The following is a 13,722-nucleotide window of genomic DNA, read 5'->3' as shown; positions in this document are numbered from 1 at the left end:
TTACTAGATTATTTTATCTAGATTTCTCTAATTTAACAATTTTTTTCAAATAATTAAGGAAAATCTGATAAATGTATTACAGGATTACCTCATTTAATCTGTGGGAGTTTTTATGAGTTCTGCATTTTCAGTTTTATGAAACCCAAGGTTTGCTCATTTGCATAATAATTTCAATTTGGAAAATGAGTGGGTTCTATATTTTCTCCTGAAAAATAAAATATGGATTCATAATATGTTCAATCAGTGATATTTATTGATTTCTTACTGTGTGCCAAGTTCTGTACTAGGCACTTAGGAGAGTACAATACAGCAGAGTTGATAGACTCAGTCCCTGCCTAAAAGAGCTCACAGTCTAGAAGAGAAGACAAATATTAAAATGTTATTGATAGGGGAATGGGAGAGAATATAAAGATAGAAGGGATATGTTCAGATACTTTCAAAAAAGCAGTGCTTCTCTCCCAACAACGCTTCTCTTTCAGACAAAAACAGAAAGTATGGTCAAGTTTTCATTCTCCTTTGGGTTTGATTTTTTTTTTAGCAACATTTAAATTGTCAACTGTTTTACTTTTTTTATTCACAGTGCCTTGTCCAGTAGGAGAATTTTCACGCTCTGGTTTAATACCCTGTTATCCTTGCCCCCGAGACTACTACCAACCAGATCCAGGAAAATCCTTTTGTCTATCTTGCCCCTTTTATGGAACAACAACGATTACTGGTGCCAGATCCATTACAGATTGTTCAAGTACGTTTGAATTCACTGCTATTTTCAAGGAATGTAGTGTTTAAGGGGTTCTTTGATTTCTGATGCTGCCCTCTTTAGGTGAGAAATCTAAATTGGAAGTGGTGTGGTCGGTGGTTGTATCTACACCCAAAAAGGACATTATGTATTAATAACAATAATGATGATGGTGCTATTTGTTAAGTGCTTACTATTGTGCCAAACACCATTAATAATAATGATGGTATTTGTTAAATGCTTACTATGTGCTAAACACTGTTCTAAGCACTGGGGTAGATACAAGGTAATCAGGTTGTCCCACTTGGGGCTCACAGTCTTAATAACATTATTATTAGCCCCAAAATGCTTGCCTGATCCATTCTTCATCATCATGATATGCAGCCCAAAGAAGCAAGCAGATAATTTTCGTGAGTGGGTTTTCCAAACAGTTCTCTGATATAGCCCTGCTACAGAGCCTTCCTTACTATCCTGACATCAGTGTACCCAAGATTTACCTAGGTTGGACTGTCAGAATATTGCCTGCTTGGCTGGTTGAGCATCTGTTTTAAGAATTTGAGACATGTCAAAAAAGATCTTTTCTTGAGGGCCTTTTCAGAAGGACAATCTGATCCTCAGAAATCTTAGCTCTTAAGAGTGTGGGAGTTTGATCAATGGATATTGGTGTGACAAGCAATGTGGCCACTAGAGGGAATCAACTGTTTTAGCAATTCCCTGCTCTCTCATTTTAATGGACTTTCAGGATAGGTAATATAATTGAATATGTCTTACCATTCACTAAAGTACTGAATCCCCAAAATGCACTTAAAATATTTCTTTTGAAAGCTTATTTAATTCACTCTGTACCAGCTTGGTTTCTGAGCAGCAAATCAATGATTTTCTTATCAATTTCTTCTAGGCTTTAGCTCTACTTTCTCTGCCGCAGAGGAAAGCATAAGGTTGCCTGCATCTCCTGGACATATCACCAAGAAGTATCAAGTTAGTAGCCAGGCAAGAAATTTATCTATTTCAAATGATTCATTCATTCATTCAATAGTATTTATTGAGCGCTTACTATGTGCAGAGCACTGTACTAAGCGCTTGGGATGAACAAATCGGCAACAGATAGAGACAGTCCCTGCCGTTTGACGGGCTTACAGTCTAATCTGGGGAGACGGACAGACAAGAACAATGGCAATAAACAGAGTCGAGGGAAAGAACATCTCGTAAAAACAATGGCAACTAAATAGAATCAAGGCGATGTACAATTCATTAACAAAATAAATAGGGTAACGAAAATATATACAGTTGAGCGGACGAGTACAGTGCTGTGGGGATGGGAAGGGAGAGGTGGAGGAGCAGAGGGAAAAGGGGAAAATGAGGGTTTAGCTGTGGAGAGGTAAAGGGGGGATGGCAGAGGGAGTAGAGGGAGAAGAGGAGCTCAGTCTGGGAACGCCTCTTGGAGGAGGTGAGTTTTAAGTAGGGTTTTGAAGAGGGAAAGAGAATCAGTTTGGTGGAGGTGAGGAGGGAGGGCGTTCCAGGACCGCGGGAGGACGTGACCCAGGGGTCGACGGCGGGATGGGCAAGACCGAGGGACGGCGAGGAGGTGGGCGGCAGAGGAGCGGAGCGTGCGGGGTGGGCGGTAGAAAGAGAGCAGGGAGGAGAGGTAGGAAGGGGCAAGGTGATGGAGAGCCTTGAAGCCTAGAGTGAGGAGTTTTTGTTTGGAGCGGAGATTGATAGGCAACTGCTGGAGTTGTTTAAGAAGGGGAGTGACATGCCCAGATCGTTTCTGCAGGAAGATGAGCCGGGCAGCGGAGTGAAGAATAGACCGGAGCGGGGCGAGAGAGGAGGAAGGGAGGTCAGAGAGAAGGCTGACACAGTAGTCTAGCCGGGATATAACGAGAGCCCGTAATAGTAAGGTAGCCGTTTGGGTGGAGAGGAAAGGGCGGATCTTGGCGATATTGTAGAGGTGAAACCGGCAGGTCTTGGTAACGGATAGGATGTGTGGGGTGAACGAGAGAGACGAGTCAAGGATGACACCGAGATTGCGGGCCCGAGAGACGGGAAGGATGGTCGTGCCATCAACGGTGATAGAGAAGTCTGGGAGAGGACCGGGTTTGGGAGGGAAGATGAGGAGCTCAGTCTTGCTCATGTTGAGTTTTAGGTGGCGGGCCGACATCCAGTGGAGACGTCCCGGAGGCAGGAGGAGATGCGAGCCTGAAGGGAGGGGGAGAGGACAGGGGCGGAGATGTAGATCTGCGTGTCATCTGCGTAGAGATGGTAGTCAAAGCCGTGAGAGCGAATGAGTTCACCGAGGGAGTGAGTGTAAATGGAGAACAGAAGAGGGCCAAGAACTGACCCTTGAGGAACTCCAACAGTGAAAGGATGGGAGGGGGAGGAGGCTCCAGCGAAGGAGACCGAGAATACCCGGCCAGAGAGGTAAGAGGAGAACCAGGAGAGGACAGAGTCCGTGAAGCCAAGGTGAGATCACGCTAATGGCATAAGTGGACTATTTTGTCAGTATCATGTATATAACATTTAGTTTAATTATGAAATATCCCCTCAAATGAGAGAATAAAATAACTGGAATTGTTGCTTTCATCCAATAAAGTAGAACAGGAAATGTGAAAGAATCCCTTTAGTCAATTTAATAGAGCGCTCCAGAGGCTCAGGTGCTCAATGTTGCCTTATTAAGACAAATTAACTGGAAGCAAATGGAGTCTTCTGACTAATCCTCGGTCCCAATCTCAAAGACTTCAGGAATGAGAACCTGTGTGAAGGTGTCAATTATAGTGCACATAGTTTGCACAGCACAATTTGCACCAGCTGTAACAAGCTAGGGGGCAGGTGGAAGTGTGGCCTACTGCAAAGGGCATGCCCACAAAATCGATTTACAGCCAAAGAGACTGCAGCCTAATGCTGATGCCAAGGGAAGCTGGCAACTATGGTTTTTGCCACTCATGTTAGCCAGTTATTTTGAGGAATTCAACTGAGCTGGTACATCACGTGAGATATTCTGGTTGTTCCTTCACTACTGGTGGCATAGCCTCAGTAAATATTCCTCTCCTTTGGCTGTTTCTCAAACACATACACCACACCACCCTACCCCCAGCCCCCACTCTGGGGCTGCCTTCATCACAGCTGCCCAATGTCAGATTGCATTATATGGCTGGTGAGGGATGGAGAGTAGAGGGGAGCATATTGGATCATAGTTCAACCCCTTCCTCTCAGGATTGGTAGATTTGAGAGGATTCCCAGACAAAAAGGTTGGACAGATGGATGAGAACTTACTTCAGTATGCTATGCTCAACATCATAGCAGCTGGACAACCTCAATCACATGGATCTGGCTCTGTCCCCTTTCTCTGTAGCCCATGGGTCTTAAAGGGTTTCAGAGAAAGTGACAGGGTCAGGATCTGGCCACTGCAACCTATTCCTGCAATTGGGAGTTTTAATGATCTTGTGACTGAAGTAACCCTAGCTACCAATAAATACTATTCATGTATGTAGTTGATAAGTTGTTGATACTGGCCTTGGGTCGTGGGTCAACAAGTCATATAATCAGAATCATGGCCCTGTTACAATTTTCTTCCCTTTCCATTACTGGCAGGTTTTTCATGAGTGCTTTCGAAACCCATGTCATAACAGTGGAACATGCGAACAAGTTGGAAGTGGATATATTTGTGCATGCCCTCCTGGATATACAGGTAAACTAAGAGAAAAATTTTAAGTTTGTATATTATGAACTTTAAGATAGTTTCAAAACTTGATTTAAAGCAATATTTCTGATCTGGTAATTTGGTCCTAAGTGAACCTCAGGGGTTCTTGTATCCATCCCTGAAACTCCTGCTCTACTTCCCTAATCTGTCCACAGGTTATTGTCTGGTAGTTCTCCCAGTTGAACCCTAAGCTTTCCCAGTGAACACCAGCTCCTCACTTCCTTATCAAGAGTCCAACATGGACTGCCCTTCTTGTGGCTCATGTTATTTTTTTTACCCCCCACCTTTCTAGCCCCCTCCTCCTTGTCCAAATCCTCCACTATATTTAGCTGGCTTCTAAGATGATGTCTCTAGGTTGTCCTATGCAAAAGAATTTTCCCTCCAGGGGAGGTCCTGAGACTTTCATGACAGGTTGGTTCATTTTGTGTTGTGAAACATTAATAAGGTGAAGACCTTCAAGATGATCTGATAAACGAGTGGCTTTTAATGACTACTGATGGATTGGCTCATAGTTTGAATGACTAGGTCACCCCTTCTTCCTAGTAGGGGGATGCACCAAGAAGGAGGGACCTTCGCTTTTTGTGAAGTTCTGGAAGAGGAAGGGACACATGCACAATTTCCTCCCAAACTGAAGCATGTATGGGGAAGGGCCACCGCAGCAGTGGCTGGAGTGGGGAAAGTAGGAAAGCACCGGGGGCTCATCACCAAGCCTGAGGAACATTTTTGTTTTTTTGAAACAAACCACATGCACGAAAAAGTCTTCCAGGGCTCCTTGCCAGATCTGGAGAAATTCTGCCTGGGCTGCCTTCATCACAGCTGCCCAATGTCAGATTGCATTATATGGCTGGTGAGGGATGGAGAGTAGAGGGGAGCATATTGGATCATAGTTCAACCCCTTCCTCTCAGGATTGGTAGATTTGAGAGGATTCCCAGACAAATTTGTAAGCCAACCTAATGCCTCTTATGCAAATCACAACCCCATCAGTGAGCAGTTTCCCTCATCTATGTGCCAATCTAGCCAGCTTGGACCATCACAAGATGATAAAATTGTTTGGTTTGATCTATCTTCCAGGTTGCATTTAGCATAAAGAAAATGTGATCTTATAAAACATTAACATGCTTTCCGTGAAGTACTTAAAAGTAGCCAATTCTGACAGAGTAAGGACAAATCAAGAATAGGTTCAATTTTCCTTTGTGATTTGCTATTGCAAAAATGTCGTATTTTTCATTGTAATGGTTCTTTTTCTAGTCAGTAATCTCTGTGCATTATGGCCTGGTTAGATACTTTTTTAGAACTTTTCTGCTGGCTCTTTGACCTAGACCTTTGTGAAAATTTGCAGGGAAAATGCTGTCCCTAACCATTCATATGTATAATAATAGTAATGATTTGACCTCTGTGCCTTCCCTGTATTCTCCAATTTACTGTAATTGTGTTACCTTTCAGGTGTTAAATGCGAAGTAGACATCAATGAGTGCAGTTCCTCACCTTGCCTGAACAATGGAGTTTGCAAAGATGGTATTAAGGCTTTCACTTGCCACTGTCAAGCAGGCTTCACAGGTGAAGGAAAAATTGCATTTTTAAAACTACACTTCATTAGTTCTTTAAAGCTCCGGTGACTAAGTAAAATTACGCTTGAGAATTTGAGAAAGTGGGGATTTTCTTAATTCATTCAATCTTATTTATTGAGCACTTACTGTGTGCAGAGCACTGTACTAAGCGTTTGGAATGTACAATTCAGCAACAGATAGAGACAATTCCTGCCCAACAACGAGCTCACAGTCTAAAAGGGAGAGAGAGACAGCAAAACAAAACAATGAAATTAATGAAAATGTTTACTTAACTAGATAGCTATGCATATGATTACCATATTTTTAGGAGATCACATAAGGTAGTCTATTCATGGTAAGTCTAGGCTGCTTAAAATGACTTGATTCAGTAAATCTGCTATATTTTATTTCATTCACTGGGCATAGTTATAGCGCCTATGAGGCTAGAGGAGCAATATGGCCTAATAGAAAAAGCACAGGCCTGAACGGCAGAGGTCCTGGCTTCTAATTCTGGCTCTGCCATTTGCCTGCTGTGTGATCCTGGGCAAATCACTTGATTTATCTGTGCCTCAGTTTCCTTATCTCTAAAATGGGGAAAAAATACCTGTTTTCCCTCCCTCTTAGACTGTAAGCCCCATATGGGACACGACTATGTCAAACCTGATTGTCTTGTATCCACCTCAGCACTTGGTACAGTGCTTGGCACATAGTAAGTGCTTAACAAATTCCAAAATTATTATTAGCCTACAAAGATCATAGCTAGTCCCCAACAGACTATTCAAGTCTGTTTCATTATTATTATTATTATGATAGCCCTGGTAAAGGAAGTTCACGAGTATTTTTATCCCACAAATATCATGACAATTTGGGTATGCAGACTCAGGCTTTGTTGTAAAATAAAAACCTCATTTTTTCAGGTCTGTTGTGTCAAGAAAATATAAATGAATGCCTATCTGACCCATGTTTAAATGAAGGAGAGTGTATTGATGAAATTGATGGTTATCACTGCTCATGTACAAATGCATTTACAGGTATGCATCTGTATTCTTCCATTAAAGTGTATCCCCTAAGGGCAGGGACCATGTCTTTTGGATCTGGTCTGTTCTCCCAAGAACTGTTTAACCATGCTCTAAACACAGTAGAGACTCAATAAATACCATTATTGACCGATTGATTCATTCGTTCATCTTTTTTCAGTTACATTATGAGCTGTGTTTTCTAAAGCTGCTTCAGTCTTTGGAGAGATTTCAAAGTTTGAGGGTTCAGAACCTAGCCAGCAAAATTCACCAACGTCCCTAACAATTATCTAATTTTTCAGTTTCAGGTTGATTTGGACTCAAATCTAAAAGCTGGGGACTAAGAAATATGTAATTTAGTAAACTCACCCAATATGAAGCTGACCAACATACAGAATAACTTATTTTAGCTATAGTCAATGCAGTTACCTTTGATTTGTCAAAAACAGTGTGAAAACCACATTAACTTAATTTTCCAAACAATTGCAGATTATTAAAATACCTCATTTTTTACTCTGAAGAATTTTAAAAATTTAATTTTAGCCAGTAATTACTAATACAAAGTTATATTTTACCCCCTTCCATTATATGTAGGGCATGAGCTATTTTTTTCCTCCATGTCTATCTTGGTGTGTTTAATTCCAGTGGGAAGCAACCTTGGCTAGAGGACAATTTACCCAAAGGAGTACTCAGGGAAGTTTGTCTCCCTTCTCTACTCAGTGTGACAAATGATGAACACCTTCTTGTGTGTGAACAGGAAAGCTGATCTGACCCTCTCCATTTTAGAGCACAGGTCAGGGAATCAGAAGGTCATGGGTTCTAATCCCAGCCCCTCCACTTTGCTGTGTGACCTCGGACAAGTCACTTTACTTCTCTGTGCCTCAGTTACCTTATCTGTAAAATGAGGATTGAGACTGTTGAGCCCCACGTAGGACAAGGTCTGTGTTCAACCCAATTTGCTTGTGTCCACCCAGCACTTAGTACAGTGCCTGGCGTATAGTATGTTCTTAACAAACACCACAGTTATTATTACAGAGGAGGGGTTCGAGCCCAAGGTGGTTGAAATGATTTCCTAGCAGTCACACCCAGGTTTTGATCAGGAATCAGGATTCAATTAAATTTGATCTCAAGAATTTGGACTCTAATTACTAGCTGCAGCCTCCGAGACTATATGTTAAAACATTGTCAGTCTTCAGTGCATTCTGAAAGTAAGTTTTACCTGTGTACTTGTTTTATGGATTCATTCATTAATTAAGCATGCTTAAGTTTTTTTCCCCCCTTTTTTTTCCCTCTGGAGGTACTCACTGTGAAATTGAGATTAATGAATGTAACTCAGACGTTTGTTTGAATGATGCTCCTTGTGAAGATGGGATAGGGAGGTTCATATGCAAATGCTTACCTGGCTTTTCTGGTGTCATGTGTGAAGAAAACCTAGATGACTGTCTCAGCAGACCCTGTAAGAATGGAGCTACCTGCATAGATGGCATCAACAGCTTCAGGTAAAATGTTAGGATTCATTTTCTGCAGCATTCGTGGACACTGGAAAAAGTCTCAGAGAACCAAATTTCTAGTTCCTGCTCTACCATTAATGTGCTTTATAGTGACACTGGCTAAGTCATTTTATCTTTCTGTGTCTTAGTTTAACCAGCCTTAAAATGGAGATAATTATACTTGCCCCTCTCTCTAACACATGGAACTACTGTTAGGACAAAATGAATTGTTCATGAAAGTGCTCTGATCTGAGAAAGAGATACTATGGACTTCCAAATGTATCATTATTGTTTAATTCCATTTTATTAGACAAGATTTTTTCTTTCCTCAAATTCTTTCCCTGAAATTGAATATGGCTAAGCAATTGCTTTCTCTTTTCCCATTTCCTGAAATGTTAAATGCTCAGGTAGGGACTCTTAGCTAGCTCGAGGCTTTTAGAGCCAGATAACTCTCTGATACCTACTCTGACCTTTTAAAGACCACCTGTGTTATGGTTTGCTTTCAGCAGCTGCCTTGATGCTTATAGAAACACACACAATTTCACAATTTGGGCTTTGACTCTGAAGATAACAAAGATTTTATCTATATGACAAGCACAATTGAAAATATTGATGAGTGCTTTTACACTTATGTGTACATAAAATGCCTTATGCTAAATTGATGGATTTAGCTATGTGAGCTATATATTGAAGCAACAGCTCTTAAAGAGTAAAAACCTCATTCTCTGGAGCCATTTCCCAGGCTAGTCTGCTGTCACTCTTTTCCCCAGAAGCCTTTAGCTAAACTTCATGAATCTATGGCTGCACCCTTAGACCTTCTTCCCTGTCCTATCTTCTGATCCATAAACATTACAGATTTTCCACCTGAAGAAAGAGAAGCCGGCAGACAGTTTGGGATTTTTTCCTGCAGTTGCAAATTTTTTTTGTCTTTGAATTACTTCTAGAAGATAATGTTACCTATAGTGAAGTCCTATCTATGCATGTGGGTGTAGCTGAAAAGATCAGTGGGCAAAATGCATTCCATTCCCCATTCTATGCATAAAAAAAGTAGTTTCTAAGTGTGCTGATGCATTGGCTGCTTGTGGGGTATGTTACTCTTTATGAAAATACATCTTGGTAACTCTTTGTGGTCAGGGACACTCTTTATTGTTGTCTTTACTTTCCCAAGCAGTTAGTACAGTGCTTTGCACACAGTACGCCCTCAATAAATACAAGTGAATTAGAAGCAGCATGGCTTAGTGGAAAGAGCATAGGCTTGGGAGTCAAGGCTGTGGGTTCTAATCCCGGCTTGGCCACTTATCAGCTATGTCACTTTGGGCAAGTCATTTAACTTCTATGTGTCTCAGTTACCTCATCTGTAAAATGGGGATTAAGACTGTGAGCCCCGTTTGGGACAACCTGATTACCTAGTAAGCGCTTAACAAATACTGTCATTATTATTATGAGTTTAGCCAAATTCTGAGGAATTTTTCCATGGCTGTCCACCCCACAAGACGCCCAAGATGGTTTTTTGGGTAGAAACCTTCACCATTGATGGCATAGCCCCATCAGGCATTCCCTTACTTTTCACTGTTTCAACTCTCCACTGTGATGAGGCGTGGATTAGAATTTGTAGGAATGATGTAGATAGCAGAAATGATGGGAGTCTTAATTGCTTTTCCACTAAAATCTTTAATTGTATATTGTCCTTCCTAAATGTAAGCCTGTCACTGGGCAGGGATTGTCTCTATCTGTTGCCGAATTGTACATTCCAAGCGTTTAGTACACTGCTCTGCACATAGTAAGCGCTCAATAAATACTATTGAATGAATAAATGTAAGCTGGTGGATAACCTGCATTTTCTTCAGGCTAATTGCTTGGCAACTTCATAACAATGAAGAATCATAATAATAATAATGTTGGTATTTGTTAAGTGCTTACTATGTGCAGAGCACTGTTCTAAGCGCAGGGGTCGATACAGGGTAATCAGGTTGTCCCTCCTGAGGCTCACAGTCTTAATCCCCATTTTACAGATGAGGGAACTGAGGCATAGAGAAGCTAAATGACTTGCCCACAGTCACACAGCTGACAAGTGGCAGAGCTGGGATTCGAACCCATGACCTCTGACTCCCAAACCCTTGCTCTTTCCACTGAGCCATGCTGCATGTCTCCTTGTGTCTAGCCTCATGACCACAGGCATCAGAATTAAAATAGTTCCTGGATGAATGTGTCAAAGACTTTTGATAATACTCATAACCTGGTGAGTGAGAAGAATTTTGCAGTAGGTTGGAAATATATTCTAACACAGGCTTCCAGATCCCTTGTTGCATTTTCAAGCATAGTAGCAAACAGGTTGAACAGGACTATACCACCACATATAGCATTACTCTGACATGATGCAGAAAGGTGCCTTCCACTCTGACTCAACCAATTTCATTTTGGAGCAATTGCCAGAGTCCAAGATTATAGATGATGTGACTTCATTCATTCAGACTGGACTGTACTAAGTACTTGGGAAAGTACCAAGTAACAATAAACAGACACATTCCCTGCCCACAACAAGCTTACAGTCTAGAGAGGGAGACAGACATTAATATAAATTAATGAATTAATAAATTACAGATATGTGAAGTGCCTTTGTACAGTCTATTTAAACTATATAATGATCCTGGTGTATCTTCCTACATTTTTTTCTCTATCTGCAAAGGTCATATCTACTGAATTATGTTTTGGTTTGAAGCAACCAATGCAATTTAGGGAGAGTATATATAGTCTTCAGCAGTTTGACCACAAGAATTCTGGCTAGACTGTTATTGGCAGTGTATGTATGCAGTAAATGCTGTGGTGGTTTCCAAGTCAAGTTTCACCTTTCTTCTTGGAAATGCTAATTTTGATGGCATACTGTGGCACTTCCTTGGTGTACCAACTACTGAGAGAGATTTCAGATAGATGTTGGAAGATTAAGGTACCTCCTTGCAGGAATACCATCAGATTCAGATATTTCAATATTTTTCTTGGTTTTGACTGTGGTAGATACTTTCTACATGAACACATACACACAGAGAGATATTACACTGTGTGCAGAGACCTTGGTGGGAGGGGGGTTGGTACAATAAAGTTTAATAGACTTAATTCTTACCCTCAAAGAGCATACATCTTAGCAGGGTAAGCATACACTAAAATGATTTAAAAATAGGAGGCGCAAGAGAAAGAGGTTATATACAGGATTTAATTCTTCAGTAAGAGGTGTTCATAAGTGTTGTATATGCCAGTACATGCCCAGCACCAGAAATGTCTAACCAGTCATAATTCTGCTTTTTAAACTTAGCCCACATTTGCTGAGCCCTGAATACGCACATGCATGTACTGATTGTGCCCAGTGCACAGGTTTTCACTGACAGTAACAGTCATAGATTTTACCTGGAGAAGGCATCTGCCTTGTTCCTTGTTGAACTGATGTTGTCCGATTTCATCACAGATATTGAGGGTGTTCAATTTTGGAGAGCCAACACCTAGGCCAAGAAAGGATAAGTGGAGGGTAAAAGATCCACCCAAGGCCTGCCACTCCAAGCAGCTTTTTCAAAGCATCCTGGTTCTTGTGTCTGGGAGAGCTATTAGTAAGCAATTGCACACCCTTATAGTTTCATCTGACACTAGTTTCAGGCCTGAAAATTGACTGTTTTGAGAATTTTTAGTGAAAAAAAGGAAATTCATAAATGTATATATTTCTCTTAACATGAGACTTCACTTTTATCTCATACCTAAATAACTCCTGGTTTTAAGTATGATTCTGTTGTGTCAATGGTCTTTTCCCACCACACATTTTTGCTATTGCAGGTGTCAGTGTGTCAAAGGATATACTGGACTGCAGTGTGAAGATAACATCAATGAATGTGCATCCAATCCATGCAGAAATCAGGCCACCTGTGTAGATTCACTGAACTCATATGTTTGTAAATGTCGTCCTGGCTTTACAGGCAGCAGGTGTGAAACAGGTACACAGAATCACAGTGTCAGTGGAAAGTAGTTAAGTAGTTTAGGCAAGAAATTGTTAGGATTCAGTTGTCTTTCTTGATTCAAATTATTTTCCAGGAGGAGATCATGTTGTATATACTCAGAAATAGTTTGATTTAGGCTTCTGAAATGAAGCATACTTTTTTTTACTCTTTGCTATTTCAGATCTAAAGGTAGCTTTATTTTTCATGAAATGAGGAGAATTAAAAACTTATGGGTTTTTTGTTTTTTGTTTTTGGTTGCATTTCATCCCTCAATGGCCTGACAGTTTCTCAAGTAAAGAGAGCTTGCTCCTTCTTGTTTTGCAGATATTTTGGCACCCAAATCAAGTAGGAATAGCCAAGGGCTAGAAGCCAACTAGAGAAATAAGTTTGCCTGACTTGGGGAATAATCAGAAAATTCAAGCTGATCTAACATATGTGTTTAATTATCTTCTGGTTGATAATCAGAAAGATAAAAAATATATATATTTTTATATATAACCTTTGAAGACACCTTGTAAGCCAAACATTGGGTTGCCCTAGATTATACTTTCTTCATGACCAATTCCAATAAATTTCATTCCAGTTGCTCCACATAGTTGAATATTGTCTTTATTGGTGTTTAAAGCAAATTAGCTTTTTTTTTTTTTTTACAGAATTGTCTGCTGGTTTTAACCTGAATTTTGAAGTTTCTGGGATTTATGGATATGTCATGCTAGATGGTGTGCTCCCATCCCTTAGTGCCATTACATGTGCATTCTGGATGAAGTCCTCAGATATCATCAGTTATGGGACTCCGATCTCATATGCCCTAGAGAATGGAAGTGATAATACCTTTCTCCTAACAGATTATAATGGGTAAATCAGGCTGTTCTCAAAGTCCTTTTGATATTTGCTTTGATGGTATATTTTCCTTATATAGAATTCCAACCACTGGGGTTTATGAAGTGACTAATTATGAACAAGAAAAATCACCCGATAGTCCTGCTCAATGGCAAAGTACCATAGGTGGTGTTTGTCACAAGAATTCCATAGTTATCATTCTGTCTAGCTCCTGGATGTTGGCATCTTCTCAGCAGTACCAACCACCTGGGGCAGTCGATGTTGAAATTATCGTCTTTGAAAATTCAACAGTTCATCTTATTTTTGCAGCTTTGAATGTGACCGATTAGGAAAATGAAATTGAGCTTTGAATTTAGAAGCATGTGAAAGAACATGACACCTTAATGCCAGAAATATTTTTCAGGTGGGGCTAATTAGT

General features: G+C 40.6%; 1 protein-coding gene across 8 annotated transcripts in view; it reads left to right on the top strand.

Moving 5' to 3' along the window:
- The window catches only part of SVEP1 (sushi, von Willebrand factor type A, EGF and pentraxin domain containing 1), a 230,211-nt gene that overhangs the window by 128,884 nt on the left and 87,605 nt on the right, over window positions 1-13,722 (top strand). For 6 of the 8 annotated variants that reach the window (XM_029055000.2, XM_029055003.2, XM_029055002.2 and 3 more), the window contains 8 exons: window positions 581-742; window positions 1,635-1,726; window positions 4,325-4,421; window positions 5,878-5,991; window positions 6,899-7,012; window positions 8,295-8,496; window positions 12,304-12,461; window positions 13,118-13,319. In XM_029055000.2, coding sequence (XP_028910833.1) covers window positions 581-742; window positions 1,635-1,726; window positions 4,325-4,421; window positions 5,878-5,991; window positions 6,899-7,012; window positions 8,295-8,496; window positions 12,304-12,461; window positions 13,118-13,319 — 1,141 coding nt within the window. The remainder of the gene's footprint in view (window positions 1-580; window positions 743-1,634; window positions 1,727-4,324; window positions 4,422-5,877; window positions 5,992-6,898; window positions 7,013-8,294; window positions 8,497-12,303; window positions 12,462-13,117; window positions 13,320-13,722) is intronic. The other 2 variants (XM_029055005.2, XM_029054999.2) reach the window with 1 other exon arrangement.

This window comes from Ornithorhynchus anatinus, chromosome X5 (genome assembly GCF_004115215.2).
Source record: "Ornithorhynchus anatinus isolate Pmale09 chromosome X5, mOrnAna1.pri.v4, whole genome shotgun sequence".
In the NCBI taxonomy this organism is placed as follows: Eukaryota; Metazoa; Chordata; class Mammalia; order Monotremata; family Ornithorhynchidae; genus Ornithorhynchus; species Ornithorhynchus anatinus.
This window is presented reverse-complemented; position numbering and strand designations above follow the sequence as displayed.